A 14,925-nucleotide genomic window follows, 5' to 3' on the forward strand; every position below is an offset into this window, starting at 1 on the left:
CAAATTTGCGATAGCGCGCTAACCATCTTTTTTTTGTAAGCCGAGATTGTTCTCGTTTCATCAATAGTAATTATTAAAAAAGAAAAACGACGCTAGTCTTTCCTAGATAGTCTCAGTGTTAAAGTCCGATTATGCTATTGCTACGGCAGCGCTGGCGCCGCAGGCCGCTCGTAGTTATTGCAACTTTATGTGCAAGTGTTTCTATGGTCAGTCTGCGTGTGAATGCGTTTGATTCTTATGCCTGGGATTAACTTGAGATTTAAAAAAAAAAAGTCGTATAACAGTTGCTGTCTAGCTTCCCTCCCTAATCTTAATCTTTTTAGCGATTATTCCCAGCGATTATTAACTGTCTATACCTCCCTCCCGTTTTAACCTACGACCTCCCTCCCGCTCTCTTAAGTTTGCTTTTCGCTCTCCCTCGGTTACGCTATCTCTCGTCTTCCCTACGTTTTTAGGTTTATTCCCCGTGATTGGGTGCATTCTGCAGTTAACTAGAGGAGTCCCCTCCCCCCTCCCACCCACCCACCCACCCTCATGGACACACAAAGGGCGTGGGATCTGTCCGTCAGGCGGAGCGGCCAATCGCGTCCCTCTCCCCCACGATCAGGGCAGTGCAATACACAGATGGATGAGTTCCCCCCTCCTAAAGGTTCAACTGAAAGAAAAAGAGAGACACACATAAGAGCCAAATAAATGAGCATTTTTCTTTGATTATCGTTCAACCGATATTTTTCTTGTTACACATAATTAGCAATACCTAATCTTTTATACGTTCTTCAATATACCATAAGTGACTGTGGGAATATAAAGGCCAAATAAGCAGCAAACGTTGATGATGAAACAGACAAAAGAGTCATTTGTTTGACCAACATTTTTTTAACCGATATTCACATTTAGTTAATCTGTTATCAGTTTGACTGATAATTTTCTTTTAACACTTTTATACTCAAGTTATTTTATATCGCTCCAGTGACTGGGGGTAAATAACTCAACAACTGTCAATTATGCAGCAGACCAGTAATCTGTTTGACCGATAAGTACATTTTCTAACCGATATTCACATTTAGTTAATCTGTTATTACTTTATAAAAAATACAAATGCAAATATCCTATGAGTGACTGTGGACAAATAAAGGCAACAGATAGATATTCGACAGACCAGTAAACTGTTTAACCGATAACTTTCATTTTTACCGATATTTACATTTACTTAATCTGTTATTGGTTTGACTGATAATTTCTTTTAATACAAACACTTTTATACTTCAGTTCTTTGATATTGCTCAAGTGCCTGCCAACAAATAAGGCAACAACTGTCAATTATGCGACAGACTAGTAATCCATCTGGCCGATAATTAAATTTTTACCGGTATTCAAACTTTTGATTTTGTAACATTTTAATAATTCAATTTTAGATGCAATATTAGGTGATATAATCAGTGTCTGATAGTGACATAACAGACTGATAGCTAAAAATATTATTGGTTCTTTAATAGAACATTTACCAATAAATAACCATTTGGTTCTTTAAAAAAAAAAAAAAAAAAAAAAAAAAAGAAAGTGCATTTTGAAACAATTTAGATGTGCAAATATAATGGCATGCGTAGTGCTGTTTCTAAAATATATTTAGAATAAATATAAATTACTTGTTACTTTAGTATTATTATACAAGGGAGTATTGTTTTACAATAGTATTTATAATATTTACATTTTAATATAGCATTTATATATTTTTTTATATTATAATATTAGTATTTACAATTTATAAATAAAATGTCAAAAATTGGCTATCAGACAGTTATTTGTTTTAAAAAGTCAATCTCTGCGGCAGGTTGATCAGACCAGAGTAGAAACACCTACCAGCTACAACAACCTAACACAGTGTTTGTTTGTGGCAGCACATTATGGCATCAGTAGCAGTGGTCACTAACCTGACAGCATGTGCTGTGTGTGAAGCGGAGGGGCGGGGCTACACGCCATAGCATGCAGAGAGGCGTTCCTTCAGGATGGGCGGGAACTGCTCTGAGAACTGCTGCCAGTTCTCCTCTCCGACCTGGTCCTTAAAACCATGTAAGATCTGCACAGAGACACAACCTCATTTAACACTGCATCGCTATAAAGGCATAACGTGATTTAAAGCAACTCCACACGCGTCTAACCTTGTAGAACATGTCCCTCAGGTCATCTTTAGGATTGACCCAGGAGGCCACTGCATCACAGAAGAAGATGAAGTCCTGAAGGAGAGACAGGTGAAAGGAAATGAGTGATGGAGGAAAGACTAACATCATGGTCAATCACAACAGAGTCAGAATATCAGAACTGACCTGGACCACACCGCCAGGATTCACACCAATCATCACGCAGATGCCTCTGAAGGCCGAGTCCTTTTCCTCATTGTCTCTGATATTTCGTAATGATGTGCACCTGCGAAAAGAAAAATCATTAACATTCCTGTGACGCAAATCTGAATTTTCAGCATCATAACTCCAGTCTTAAGCTTCACATGATTCTTTAAAAAACATTTTAATATGCTGATTTGAAATCTCCAGATATGTTGACTCACCAGGGTCTGATAAACTGTTGCAACATGGGAGCCACTTCCTGTGGACAGACGTAACCCAGGCGACCAATCGTGATGGCTGTAAGGAGAAGTGGGAGGAGTTAGGGTTTGATTATTTATCAGCTGTGTGGAAGGTAAGTAAACATGCGTGGTCAGAGGTCGTACCTGTGTTCTCCAGCAAGGTTTTGGGAGTGTTGGGTCTGTTAATGATCTCCACCAGATGAGGAAGAACCAGAGCCACATACGGCTGCATCTCCACACCTACCACGACACAGTCAGATTAGTGACGTCTCAAATGACCAACAACAATCAGCTGTCAATCAAACAACTATCACATTCTATGGTTCTAAATCGATGACATCATTCTAAATCCTAATCTGTGCAGAAACAGTGCTGATCCTCACCCATCTGCATGCAGATCTCTCCGATGGCCCAGGTTGCATTATTACACACAGAGATGAACTCAGGGTTCAGATTCGTCCCCAGGATCGGCATGAACTCAGCTAAACACACATACAGTTTCATAGATTAACACTTATGTATAAGCTGTAGAGTGAATTATGCAAGTCAAACGAACAAGTCGTCTTACCGATGCAAGGTTTGACATGTGGAAAACAGGCCTTGGTCAGATCACCCAGCAAAGCAAACGAGCTCTGTCTCACCTCAGGCATAGTGTCCTGCACACAAGAGAGTATCACTTTAAATTTGCATTCATATCAATTAATCAGCCTAATGTCTTATTATTTAACAATAGATGATTAATTAGTTAAAATAGGTTATTAAAAATTAAAATGATAACAAAAATAATAAGCACATATTGGTATAATATAGTAAACATTTTTAACAAAATATTTAAAAAAAAAGCTTATAATTATAAAAAAAAAATATTAAAAAGAATTATAAAGAATTAATTATAATAATTAACATTAGTTAATTCAAATAATATATAAACTATTAACAATTACACCAACAATATAAAACAAATGAATGTATAATTTGAATACGTAATTAATATAAAATCTAACTAATATTAAAATAATTGTATTTTATAAATAACAGTAATAGTAACTTTATAATTTTATAATAGTTGATGCAAAAAATAAAAACTACAAAAAAAAAACTATTAAAATAATATTAACATAACACCAACAACAACAAAAAAAATGAATTCAAAGTATATTAAATTAAATATTACATTAATTATAAGAAATGAAATATTAATATTTCTTATAAAACATTAATATCAACAAATTAGAAACCCTCTCACACACTGTACCTGCATACACTGGAACAGAAGGGTCATGATGTTGCTACGGGCAACCAGCTGGTCCACATGACCCCCGAGACCTTCAGCCAGACCGCTCAGCAGATCCAGAGCAACTATCATGAAGTCCTTGTCTGGAGCCTCATACTGGTCCGGCTGCTGGCTGTACATCTACACGCACACACGCACAGGTGGGTTAATAACTGTGCGGTTCATTCATGTATGTGTAGATGATTATGCGTAAATGTGTGTTCTCACCATGGCTTGTGCGAGTGTTTTCTGCACCAGAGTAACACAGCGCTGATAGACGGGCTCACAGTACGGGAGGAAACCGCTTTGTAATGCTGTAGCCACAGACGACAAACACTACACACACAAAGAGTGGACGAGAGTCATTTATTTGTCCATTTTCACTTTAGCAAAACAAACAAAAGTTAAACTGTGAAAGGCTTTCATTCTGTTCTCACCTCCAGCAGAGGAAACAGGTCTTTATCCTCGTCTTTCAATTCATTCCACTTCTGAATCAGTGGAGGCATCAGTTTCTGGATGTATTCCTGTTCACAAACACCAAAAAACACAAGATCAGACCACTGATTTCTATGGCAACAAATGTGTACTAGTGACATAGCTTTTCAAAACAAGTTGACAAGTCCAAAGATGAGTAGAGGTGGATCTAACAAAAAGTATCACTTATTGTCATAAATAAAAAATAAATAAATAAATAAATAAATAAATAAATATAATATATATATATATATATATATATATATATATATATATATATATATATATATATACACACACACACACACACACACACATACATATATACATACATACATACATACGTGTGTGTGTATACATATACATACATATATATATATATATATATATATATATATATATATATATATATATATATATATATATACAATCCTTCAGAAATAATTCTAATATGCTTGATAAATGTTCAAGAAACATTTATAATTATTATTAATATTTAAAACAGTTAAGCACATATTTTTTAGGATTCTGTTCTTTTTTTGAGCAGCAAACCAGAATATTAGAATTATTTCTGAAGGATTGTGTAACTGGAGTAATAATGCTAAAAAAATTAGCTTTGAAACCACAGGAATAAATTACATTTTATAATATAATCAAATAGAAAGCAGTTATTTTAAATAGTAAAAATATTTCAAAATGTTACTGTTTTTACTGTACTTCAGATCAAATAAATGCAGGCTTTGTGAGCAGAAGAGACTTCTTAAACTTTAACTACAGTTCAAAAACTTTTGACTGGTTGTGTATTAAAAAAAAAAGATATATATATATGCAGCATCTAATTAATCTAATTACCGGTTGGTTCAGATGATGTCCAACAGAGTCTGCCAAGGTGCCAATAGCATCATATAGGATGAGCAGGTTCTTGTGCTGATATTTCCCAAACGCAAACACCAGAGTGTCCAAAATGAAACTGAGGTACGGAACCAGCTCCGTACATGCTTCCTCCTCCAGAGTCGCAAACGCACTGAGAACACAGAGTTACTTTGTACTCTAACATAATTCATCAATAAATATTTAATACGTGAAGTACTCTCTTAAACACATACCTGCAGGCAGCTTCCTGCACCCTCTTGTTGCCGTCCAGGATGCGTTTGAGCAGTTCTGTCATGAGCGGTTTGAGGTGGGCGTCCGGCGGCTGGCTCACCACCCAGTGTGCGTAGCGGCTGAGCGTCCAGCAGGCGATAGAACGAACCAGAGCCTTCTTATCACACAGACACTGGATGAGGTGAGGGATGAGCTCAGGCAGGTATGGAACCATACCCTGCATACAACCTGATGGAAACAAAGAGGATATTTGAACACCTAGTAAACGGTGTATTCAATGTGTGTGTTTGAGATACACACCTTCAGCGATGGCTCCCAGCACAAGTATCCCGGACTCTTTGATGACCCAGTCCGGGTGAAACAGCAAACCCTTCAGCAGCGGGAGCAAGTGCGGCAACAGCTCGTCCCGAAAGACATTAGCCAACACGTCCAGTGCCGCCGCAGAGCACTTCCCTATAAACACAAAAATATATACACATCATGCACAAGAAAGAACATATACAGAAAGCACGCTCTGATTGGTCGGTTTACTCACGTAGGTTCCAGTCAGACAGGGTGTCGTCGTCATCATCCTCGTCTTCATCGATGTCCTCTCCTTCCTCCCCCTCTCCTCCCTCGTGCTGCAGCGTGACGGTACGTGACTTGTGGAAGCGAGGCTTGATGTCTTGCTCGCTGTCAGGAACGGTGTCGTCCTCCTCCACGTCTCCCTGAAACACACAGACAGAGAGATTGCAGCTGCCTTCACATTCACACGGCCCCTACACAGCACTCACTGCTCCATCAGTTAGTCTGGGTTTTTCTGAAATTTCCTGCTCCACATTTAATAAACAAAAAAGCTATTTTGTAGATCTAGAAATGTCTTTCTAATGAGATATCTTTGCAGGCTGCATGCAAAAACAAACAAACAGTGCAGTCCGATTTATAAACAAATGACTCTATTAAATGACTCTTTTGACAAACTCTTTAAACGAATACTTAGAAAATGAGTTACTGATTAGTATCAGTCTGAAACATTTCCCCATATAATTTACAGCATTAGTAAAGAGAATTTGTCTATATGCAAGAATCATCTGAATCAGTGTCAATTAAAACTAAAGCTATTAAAAAAAAAAAAAAATCAGTGATTTAAATAAAGCTAAAATTAAAAGACAAATACTTAAAAATAAATAAATAAATAAATAAACACTAAAATCTGTACAATTAATAGGAACGGTAATACAAGTTAAATAAAAATGAGAAACACACTAAATTATTAAAACTTAAATTAAAATGATAACTTATGAAATAATTTTGGGAATTGAAATAAAGCAGAAATAAAAAAATATATAAAAAATTAGATGAAAATTTTAATCTTAAATCTTGCCTTGGGAGCTAATTGAAATAAGTTGAATATAAGCTGATGCACTAAAATTAGTAAAACTAAACTGAAATAAAACAAAACAGAATAAAAATGAAAAAGTGCATGACAAAATTACTTAAAATAACTTAACTGAAAATATAATTTAAAAAAAAAAAACAATTAACAATATTAACAAATACTATAATGGTTAAAAATAAAATAAAATAAATAATATGTGACCCTGGACCACAAAATCAGTGATAAGGTTGAGATTTACACATTTGCTGAATAAATAAGCTTTCCATTGGTGAATGTTTTTTTTTAGGATAGGACAATATTTGAAAAATATAACTATTTGAAAATCTCCAATCTGAGAGCGCAAAAAAAAAAAATATTGAGAAAATCGCTTTTAAAGTTGTCCAAATGAAGTTCTTAGCAATGCATACTAATCAAAAATGAAGTTTTGATATATTAACAGTAGGAAATTTACTAAATATTTTCATGTAACATGATCTTTATTTAATATCCTAGTGATTTTTGGAATAAAAGAAAAGTCTATAATTTTGACCCATACAGTGTATTTTTGACTATTGCTACAAATATACCCGTGCTACTTAAGACTGGTTTTGTGGTCCAGGGTCACATGGTAAAAAAATTAGAAAACGCTGATTAAAACTAAAACACTCAATTCTAAAGTGAATGCTTGTGAATCATAATCAAATATTTTGTGGCTGCACATTTAACTAATGCAATAAACATCTGATTCCAAGGAATTTCCCAGACCCGTTTCTCATATATGGTGACTCACCTTCAATAAAATGATGTCAATCTCTGAATACTTCATTCCGTTCACCAGGATGGGGATGAGTCTGTGGAAAAACACATTAACATTGGATTGCAAAATGTGAATTCAGCTCAGATCTCTCAGACAGAAATAAACATAGGCCAGAGGCTTGATCTGTTTGTTCAGTTCATGCTGATGCTCAGATGTGTGTGATGCTGATGGCCTGCAGTACTCACTGGACCAGGTGTCCTGACAGAGCCTCTTTACAGATGGGCTGCTCCGCCAGTGTAAGCCAGAACTCACACGCCTCCAGCGCCACATTCTCATCCGCGTCCTGTGTGCGCTGCAGCATGTACTGCAGAGAGACACACAGACCAGATTTAAATCTCCTACAACAACTTTCAACAAGTTACACGTCAGATGTTTGCGTTGGCCTTACCTGTATGATACTGTGCATGTGCGGTATCAGCCGGTCGATCCGGACCTCCAAAAGCATGACCAAAGCTCTGCACACATTCTTCCTCACCTCGCAGTCTTCATCACCCGCCAACGCAAAGAGAGACTGAAAACAAAGCACACAGTACAGATGAGTTGAGCCCAAACCACTGAAATAACTACAAATACATGGGTCACTATGAGATAATGAAATAACTTCTGTTTGGTGGATGGTCAGCTCACCTCTATGAATGTGTCGATGTTGTCCATGAGAGCTTGAGCCCTGCCAATAATGAACTGATTCACACAGGCTATGGCATGAGACCTGCAAAAAAGAGTGTGAATCAAAATGATGTTACTAATTATCAAACACAGTGAGTTTAAGTGAGAGAGAAATGTGGTTCTTTACCTGATCTTGGGGCTGCAGTGTTTGAAGAACTGCAGGAATTTGGGGATCATGATGTTGAGGGGTCGATTTAGAGCGTCACTGTCCAGCAGTTCAGACGAGTCCTCACAGATCTTCTGCAGCGCACCGAAAGAACCCTGTAAACGAGGAATATTTGTATAACTGTTAGGCTCCATTTTAATCTTGTAAAATGAGTGGTAAATAATGCTGCTTCATAGTACACAGAGAGTATGTGTGATCGCGGATCACGAAAGTGATAGTAAAAAGTGAGCATGCATTCAAAAGCGATTTCAATGCACCACATATTAATGGTGGATCGCAGATGCCCGCAATTTACGTACAGCATAAATACCCAGTGACATAATTGCAAGAGAAGGTAATGAATTTTTTTTCCCCTCCCATCTCGTATTTATTCCCTTTAGGGATTCTGTACCACATCATTTCCTTTCTGAACATGGCATTCGCATTCAGGCACATCCCTATTCTTTAGTATGATATGTTGCATATGATAAATTTATAACATGAATTTATCCAAAAAAAATTATAGGTTTTCAGATATTATGGGCTATCTGGCCAAGCCCATAATTTAAAATGAACATTTAACAGCCATCTAAATACTTAAGTTTAACTTTTGTTTTTTGATAATTACTGATCTAGTTAGTGCAGAGACTACTTCACCTGTTTGGCTGAAGTTGACCAAAAAAACCTAAGACTAGTTCACAGACATAGTTTAAGTATATCTCAAATATTTACTGCACACTTTTTCTTTTAAACAATATATGCAAACATCAAAATTAAAAAAAAAAAAAAAGTAAAACAATAAAATTGGACAGAGAAAATAATAATATTAAATATTGGTGCCACACAGATATTTTCGACATTTTTCGCTTTCACCCAAAACCGAAAATGCAATTTTTGGCCGATAATTTTCGGCAGCTTAAATTTCAGTGCATCCCTAGTAAACAATTCACATCACTTTTTAATGTTGTAGTCTGATTATCATTTATTCATGTAATATGTAACCCTGGACCACAAAACCAGCCATAAGTAGCACAGGTATATTTGTAGCAATAGCCAACAATACATATTGTATTTTATGCCAAAAAATCATTAGGACATTAAGTAAAGATCATGTTCCATGAAGATATTTTGTAAATTTCCTACTGTAAATATATCCAGACTTAATTTTTGATTAGTAATATGTATTGCTAAGAACTTCATCTGGACAAGGCGATGTTCTCGATTTTTTTTTATTCATTTATTTTTTTGCACTTTTAGATTCCAAATTTTCAAATAGCTGTATCTCGGCCAAATATTGTCCTATCCTAACAAACCATACATCAACGGAAAGGTTATTTACTCAGCTGATTTTGTTTGGATGACATAAATCTCAATTTCAAAAAATTGAATTTGCATGGCAACAAGGGGTGTTAAAACATACTCAGAGTAGCGTGTGTGTTTTACCTCGCAGGTGTTGTAATCCTCTGAGTTGAGGAGGTTGCAGAGTTGAGGCAGCAGTTCAGGCCATGTCTGCAGCTCACCTTTAGACGCGATAGTAGTGATGAGAATACCTGCGGACACACACAGACACAACTTTAACTATAACGCAAAGCTGAATAAATCACTTTGAGACAATGAATACTTCTCTAAAAGGGAAAAAAAATGACAACTAATCAAATAAAATCAAATGAAACCAGCTCCACATCTATTACGCTGGTTCAGACTGACCGATAGTGGCGCGGATGAGCGGGGACGGGTCTCCGATGTTGTTGAGACACTCTCTCTTGATGAAGTCGGCCACGGCCGGAGGGAAGTTCTGGTAGTGAGCCTTCACGTTGTTCTTAAGAATCAGACCGCTTAGAGAACGGGTGGGTTCATCTGCAGAGACACAGAAATGCTCCTTTAGATAAGTGACAGGAGAGTGTGTGTATGTGAGACACTGAAGTGGGTGATGCATGATGGGATATTACAGACCTTCAGATTTGAGGCTGGTGAGGACAAAGATGAGATAGTTGTTGAAGTCGGGATACTGATTCAGCTGCTCCAGTTTCTAATGAAAGAGTCATGAAAAATCAAGGATTAAAAGGATTAATTCAGCAGACAGCAAAGAAAGAAGAAATCTGATTATCAGTGGCATTTATTCAGATGTAAACAACAAAAATCATAGTAACACTTTACAATAAAGTGTCATTTGATAGCATTAGCTAATGTATGAACTAACATGAACGAACAATGAACAATACATTTATTGTGCTATTTATTAATTTTTGTTAATGTTAGTAGTTCATTGTTTGTTTAGTCAGTTCACAGTGCATTAACTAATGGTAACAAATACAACTTGTGATTTTAATAAAGCATTAATACATGCTAAAATTAACATTAAGATTAATAAAGTATAATAACAATAAAGTGTTGCCTAGAACAAGATGATATATCTTAACCAGTATTCACACAGATTTTTTTTTTTTTTTTTTTTTCACACTGATATTTAATAAATATATAAAAAAAAAAACATCATGAATATGGTAACAATTTTAATACACTTTAAAATCAGACTACTATGTTGCATAAAAACTACAAGTAGATTAGATATTGGGAGTAGATGGGGAAAATGGGAGTCTGATTCATTTGTTATGAATGAGTCATTCACCAACAATTAAATCAATAAATCACTTCCAAGACTCTGATTTTTAATTTTCAATCCTCTGCATTTTAGGTTTTTAAATATGGAGGTAAATATTGCTGTTTGTTACAATATTTTTTATGTCTTTATAATAGTATAGTAGAAGTGTCTTATCCTCACCAAGGCTGCATTTATTTGATCAAAATAGAAATATAAAAAAATATATTACTACAATTTAATGTAACTTTTCTATGTGGAAATATTGTAAAATGTAACTTAGTCCTGTGATCAAAGATGAATTTTCAGTATCATTACTCCAGTGTCACACAATCCTTCAGAAATCATTCTAATATGCTGATTTGCTGTTCAATAAACATGTTGTATTACCATTATCAACATTTAAAACAGTTGAGTACATTCTTTCAGGATTCTTTGATGAATAGAAAGATCCAAAGTTCAGCATTTACCTGAAAATAAAACGTTTTGGTGACATTATACACTATACCATTCAAAAGCTTGGAGTCAGTATAATTTTTTGGGGGAGAATTATAGTAATTAATACTTTTATTTTCTAATACTTTCTATTAAAAGAAACCTGAAATAATAATTCTCAGCTGTTTTCAACATAATAATAATAATAATAATAATTGTTTTTTGAGCAGCAAATCAGAATATTAGAATGATTTCTGAAGGATCATGTGACTGGAGTAATGATGCTACAAATTCAGTTTTGAAATCACAGAAATAAATTACATTTTATTGTCGTGTTTTGGCTGTACTTTGGATCAAATAAATGCAGGCTTGGTGAGCAGAAGAGACTTCTTATAAAACAATAAAAATCTTTTGACTGGTAGTGTATTTTGGCTAAATAAGCTTTAAAAACATATAACTGATCATAATGATAGTGTAATATGTATAAGCGGCTCCCTGATGCCACTTATTATTTTATTCCCTCTTATTATAATAGTGTAATAATAGTGTAATGATGTGCACACACCTCTTGAACGGCTCTCTGCGTGGCCGTATCTGGAGACTGTGAGTCCTTCAACAACTGCAGCACCTGCTGTAAACCCTGTTCATCCGGCTGCCACTCCATCCTGAGCTACACACACACAAACAGACAGGAAACAGAGGACAAATGAGTGCACTACATTAATTCACACCCCCTCCTGGCCATCACTGCTTTCTTGGTACAGTTTTAGGAATACAGAATCAAAGTGAGAAAACGACACACTAATTATTAGACGCACGGACCAAATACCCTTTTAAATTTTGAAGCCAGGCTAATCCACCGCGAGCACCTGGACGGCAGGTTTACACATCAGCTTTATCATCTTATCTGGTTTAGTGGGATCGAGGCAGACGAGAGTGTGAACGTGTGAGGAAGCTGTGATGTGTGAGTGTCTGACTTGCGTGTGGGCCGCGTGTGAATCTGTGAGGGTCTGCAAACACTCAAGAAAATGAGTTTTGCATTTCTCTCATTAAACATCAACTGTTTCATTGCATACGGTTTTATCTGCACAAGTGTGAAGAGAATGTCAACAGCAACCAATCCGGAAAATGTCCAGCATGATCGAATCTGTTTTAATGGAAGAACATTTAACTGTTTGCACTAAGTGTCACGTGATAAATGAATATGCAGAATATTCAATAATCTTTCATTTTATGTCATTAAATTGCGTTGCTTTGTTTTTTTTCAAAGTCTTGATTTCCAAGTTCCAATGTGCATTTGCGTACTTATTTAAGTACATACGTGTATGTTTGTATAAATGTCCAAATATGTGAGACTATACAGGCTATACTGCGAGTTTATCCACCTATCTACATAAATACATACATAATATACAGTTATTTATACATACATATATATACATACAAGAATGCATACATGTATACGTACAATATATTATACATAAACATATGACTGAGAAGTGTGTATTTGTGTGGATATGTTTGAGTACAGTGTGAGCATGTGTGTATGACACACGTGTATGTGTGGTGTTTGTGTATACACTCTAGTGTGTAGTTTATATGTATAATCTCTGTGTGTGTAGGCCGTGTGTGTGTGTGTGTTTACGCAGCCCGGTTTAACCCAATTCCCCAGCTCACATCAGACGCGTTAACCGATCACACATGAAATAAAACGTATTAAACCCGTTATATACGCGTGATGAGTGTGTATAATGATGGGATATAAACACACACAGACGCTAATTTAGCCGTTAGCCGCTGTGCTAACCCGCCAAACGCTCTCACCTTCAGTCAGTGTATCTCTGTCTCTCTCTCTGTGTGTGTCTGGGTGTATCTCTCTCCGCCGCTGCACAAAACTGATGGCCGTCGGGTCGCGGTAACGGATGGCTCGCCGCGGGTTTCTGCGTGATTTCGTCGGGATTTAATCGGCGTGTTTGCTGTTACTCTTCTTTCACCGGCGGCGCCTGATGCATGGCGGACGCGTTAATCGCGCTGTGTGGATCTGAGCGGCTTCCGTACCCTGACGCTGACGTCATGTGTCATTAACATAAAACGAAATTAAACTCTCATAGTTACCATTAGGCTTTTATTAAAATAGAAAAAGCTAAATATCTTGACTAACACGTAATAACTGCGATCTGTATTTCGTGAATGAACGTTTGCGTAGGGTATAACTTAATTTTAGAGGTCTGTGATTCATCCTGTGACATGTAGATGGAGACAAAGATAAAATAATTACGGGTCATTCAGGTTCATTAGCCCCTTTGTGAATTATCATGGTCTCACATGGTACTTTGAAATAATATGTGACCCTGGACCACAAAACCAGTCATAAGGGTTATTTTTTATGAATTTGACATTTAACGTTATACGTCACCGAAAGCTGATTAAATAAGCTTTCCATTGATGTATGGTTTGTTAGGATAGGACAAAATTTGGTCAAGATACAACTATTTGGGGAAAAAAAAGACAAAATCGCCTTTAAAGTTGTCAAAATGAAGTTATCAGCAATGCATTTGGCTTTTTAATGTATATATATGGTAAGACATTTACAAAATGCTTTTGTGGAACAAGAACTTTAGTTAATATCCTAATTATTTTTGGCATAAAAGAAAAAAATATATAATTTTGTCCCATACAATATATTGCTGACTATTGCTAAAAATATACACATGCTACTTAAGACTGGTTTTTTGGTCCAGGGTCACATATAATAATGTGTGATCATTACCATATTCATAAGTATTTCCATTGTGCTCAAAGAATAGCATAGTATTATAATTATGGTAGCGTCCAAAACTACATACTGCTTACTGTATACTGCAATAAATGCTACCTACTATTAAAAATAATCACATGGGTCGCATAAGGTTGGCATTTTAAAAGTTATAATTTTGTGAATAAACTGTTATTTTGCATTTTAAATAAAATGTGATGTAAAATGTCAAATCTTTTAATCATTTCTAGTATTATAAATAAGAGCAATATCTCTTAGAGCACCGCATTGTGGGATACAGTGTACATTGTGGTGTGTTTTGTTGTGTTTTGGACATTTTGTTAAACTTAGTAGGTTATCTGTGCATTACATACAGATTTATTTGAAGTTTCTTCTGCTCACCAAGCCTGCATTTATTTGATCCAAAGTACAGCAAAAACAATATATTTTGAAATATTTTTACTATGTAAAATAACTGTTTTCTATTTTAATATAATTAAAAATATAATTTATTCCTGTGATTCCAAAGCTGAATTTTCAGCATCATTACTCCAGTCACATGATCCTTTAGAAATCATTCTAATATGCTGACTTGCTGCTAAAAAACATTTATTATTACATTATTTATTATTAAATTAAATTTTAAAATATATTCACATAGAAGGCAGTTATTTTAAACTGTAAAATTTTATTCTTGCTTTTACTGTACGTTGAATCAA

The 14,925-nt window shown here is 35.6% G+C and overlaps 1 protein-coding gene across 1 annotated transcript; it reads right to left on the reverse strand.

Annotated features, from left to right (window-relative positions):
• Window positions 1–1,960: 1,960 nt before the first annotated feature.
• LOC127167418 (transportin-2) lies at window positions 1,961–13,494 on the reverse strand. Its single transcript, XM_051113451.1, has 24 exons — window positions 13,276–13,494; window positions 12,017–12,121; window positions 10,371–10,446; window positions 10,125–10,274; window positions 9,861–9,967; window positions 8,400–8,533; window positions 8,234–8,315; window positions 7,995–8,117; window positions 7,792–7,910; window positions 7,580–7,640; window positions 5,968–6,139; window positions 5,733–5,885; window positions 5,435–5,660; window positions 5,181–5,352; window positions 4,292–4,378; window positions 4,083–4,190; window positions 3,837–3,995; window positions 3,150–3,237; window positions 2,965–3,063; window positions 2,726–2,821; window positions 2,564–2,639; window positions 2,325–2,424; window positions 2,160–2,234; window positions 1,961–2,077 (listed from the first exon to the last, which is right to left on the reverse strand). The coding sequence occupies exons 2-24, from the start codon at window positions 12,113–12,115 to the stop codon at window positions 1,970–1,972; spliced, it is 2,670 nt and encodes an 889-aa protein (XP_050969408.1). The 5' UTR covers window positions 12,116–12,121; window positions 13,276–13,494; the 3' UTR covers window positions 1,961–1,969.
• Window positions 13,495–14,925: the final 1,431 nt, after the last annotated feature.

Source organism: Labeo rohita, chromosome 1 (assembly GCF_022985175.1).
Source record: "Labeo rohita strain BAU-BD-2019 chromosome 1, IGBB_LRoh.1.0, whole genome shotgun sequence".
Lineage (NCBI taxonomy): Eukaryota > Metazoa > Chordata > Actinopteri > Cypriniformes > Cyprinidae > Labeo > Labeo rohita.

What these genes read in the sequence shown, in the direction of transcription:
- LOC127167418 (XM_051113451.1), bottom strand. Translation starts at nt 12,115, where the DNA reads ATGGAGTGGCAGCCGGATGAACAGGGTTTACAGCAGGTGCTGCAGTTG. An exon ending in ACATCGACACATTCATAGAG is followed by an intron (nt 8,118 to 8,233) that starts GTGAGCTGACCA and finishes CTTTGTTTTCAG; the next exon opens with TCTCTCTTTGCGTTGGCGGG. An exon ending in TGAGGGACATGTTCTACAAG is followed by an intron (nt 2,078 to 2,159) that starts GTTAGACGCGTG and finishes GTCTCTGTGCAG; the next exon opens with ATCTTACATGGTTTTAAGGA.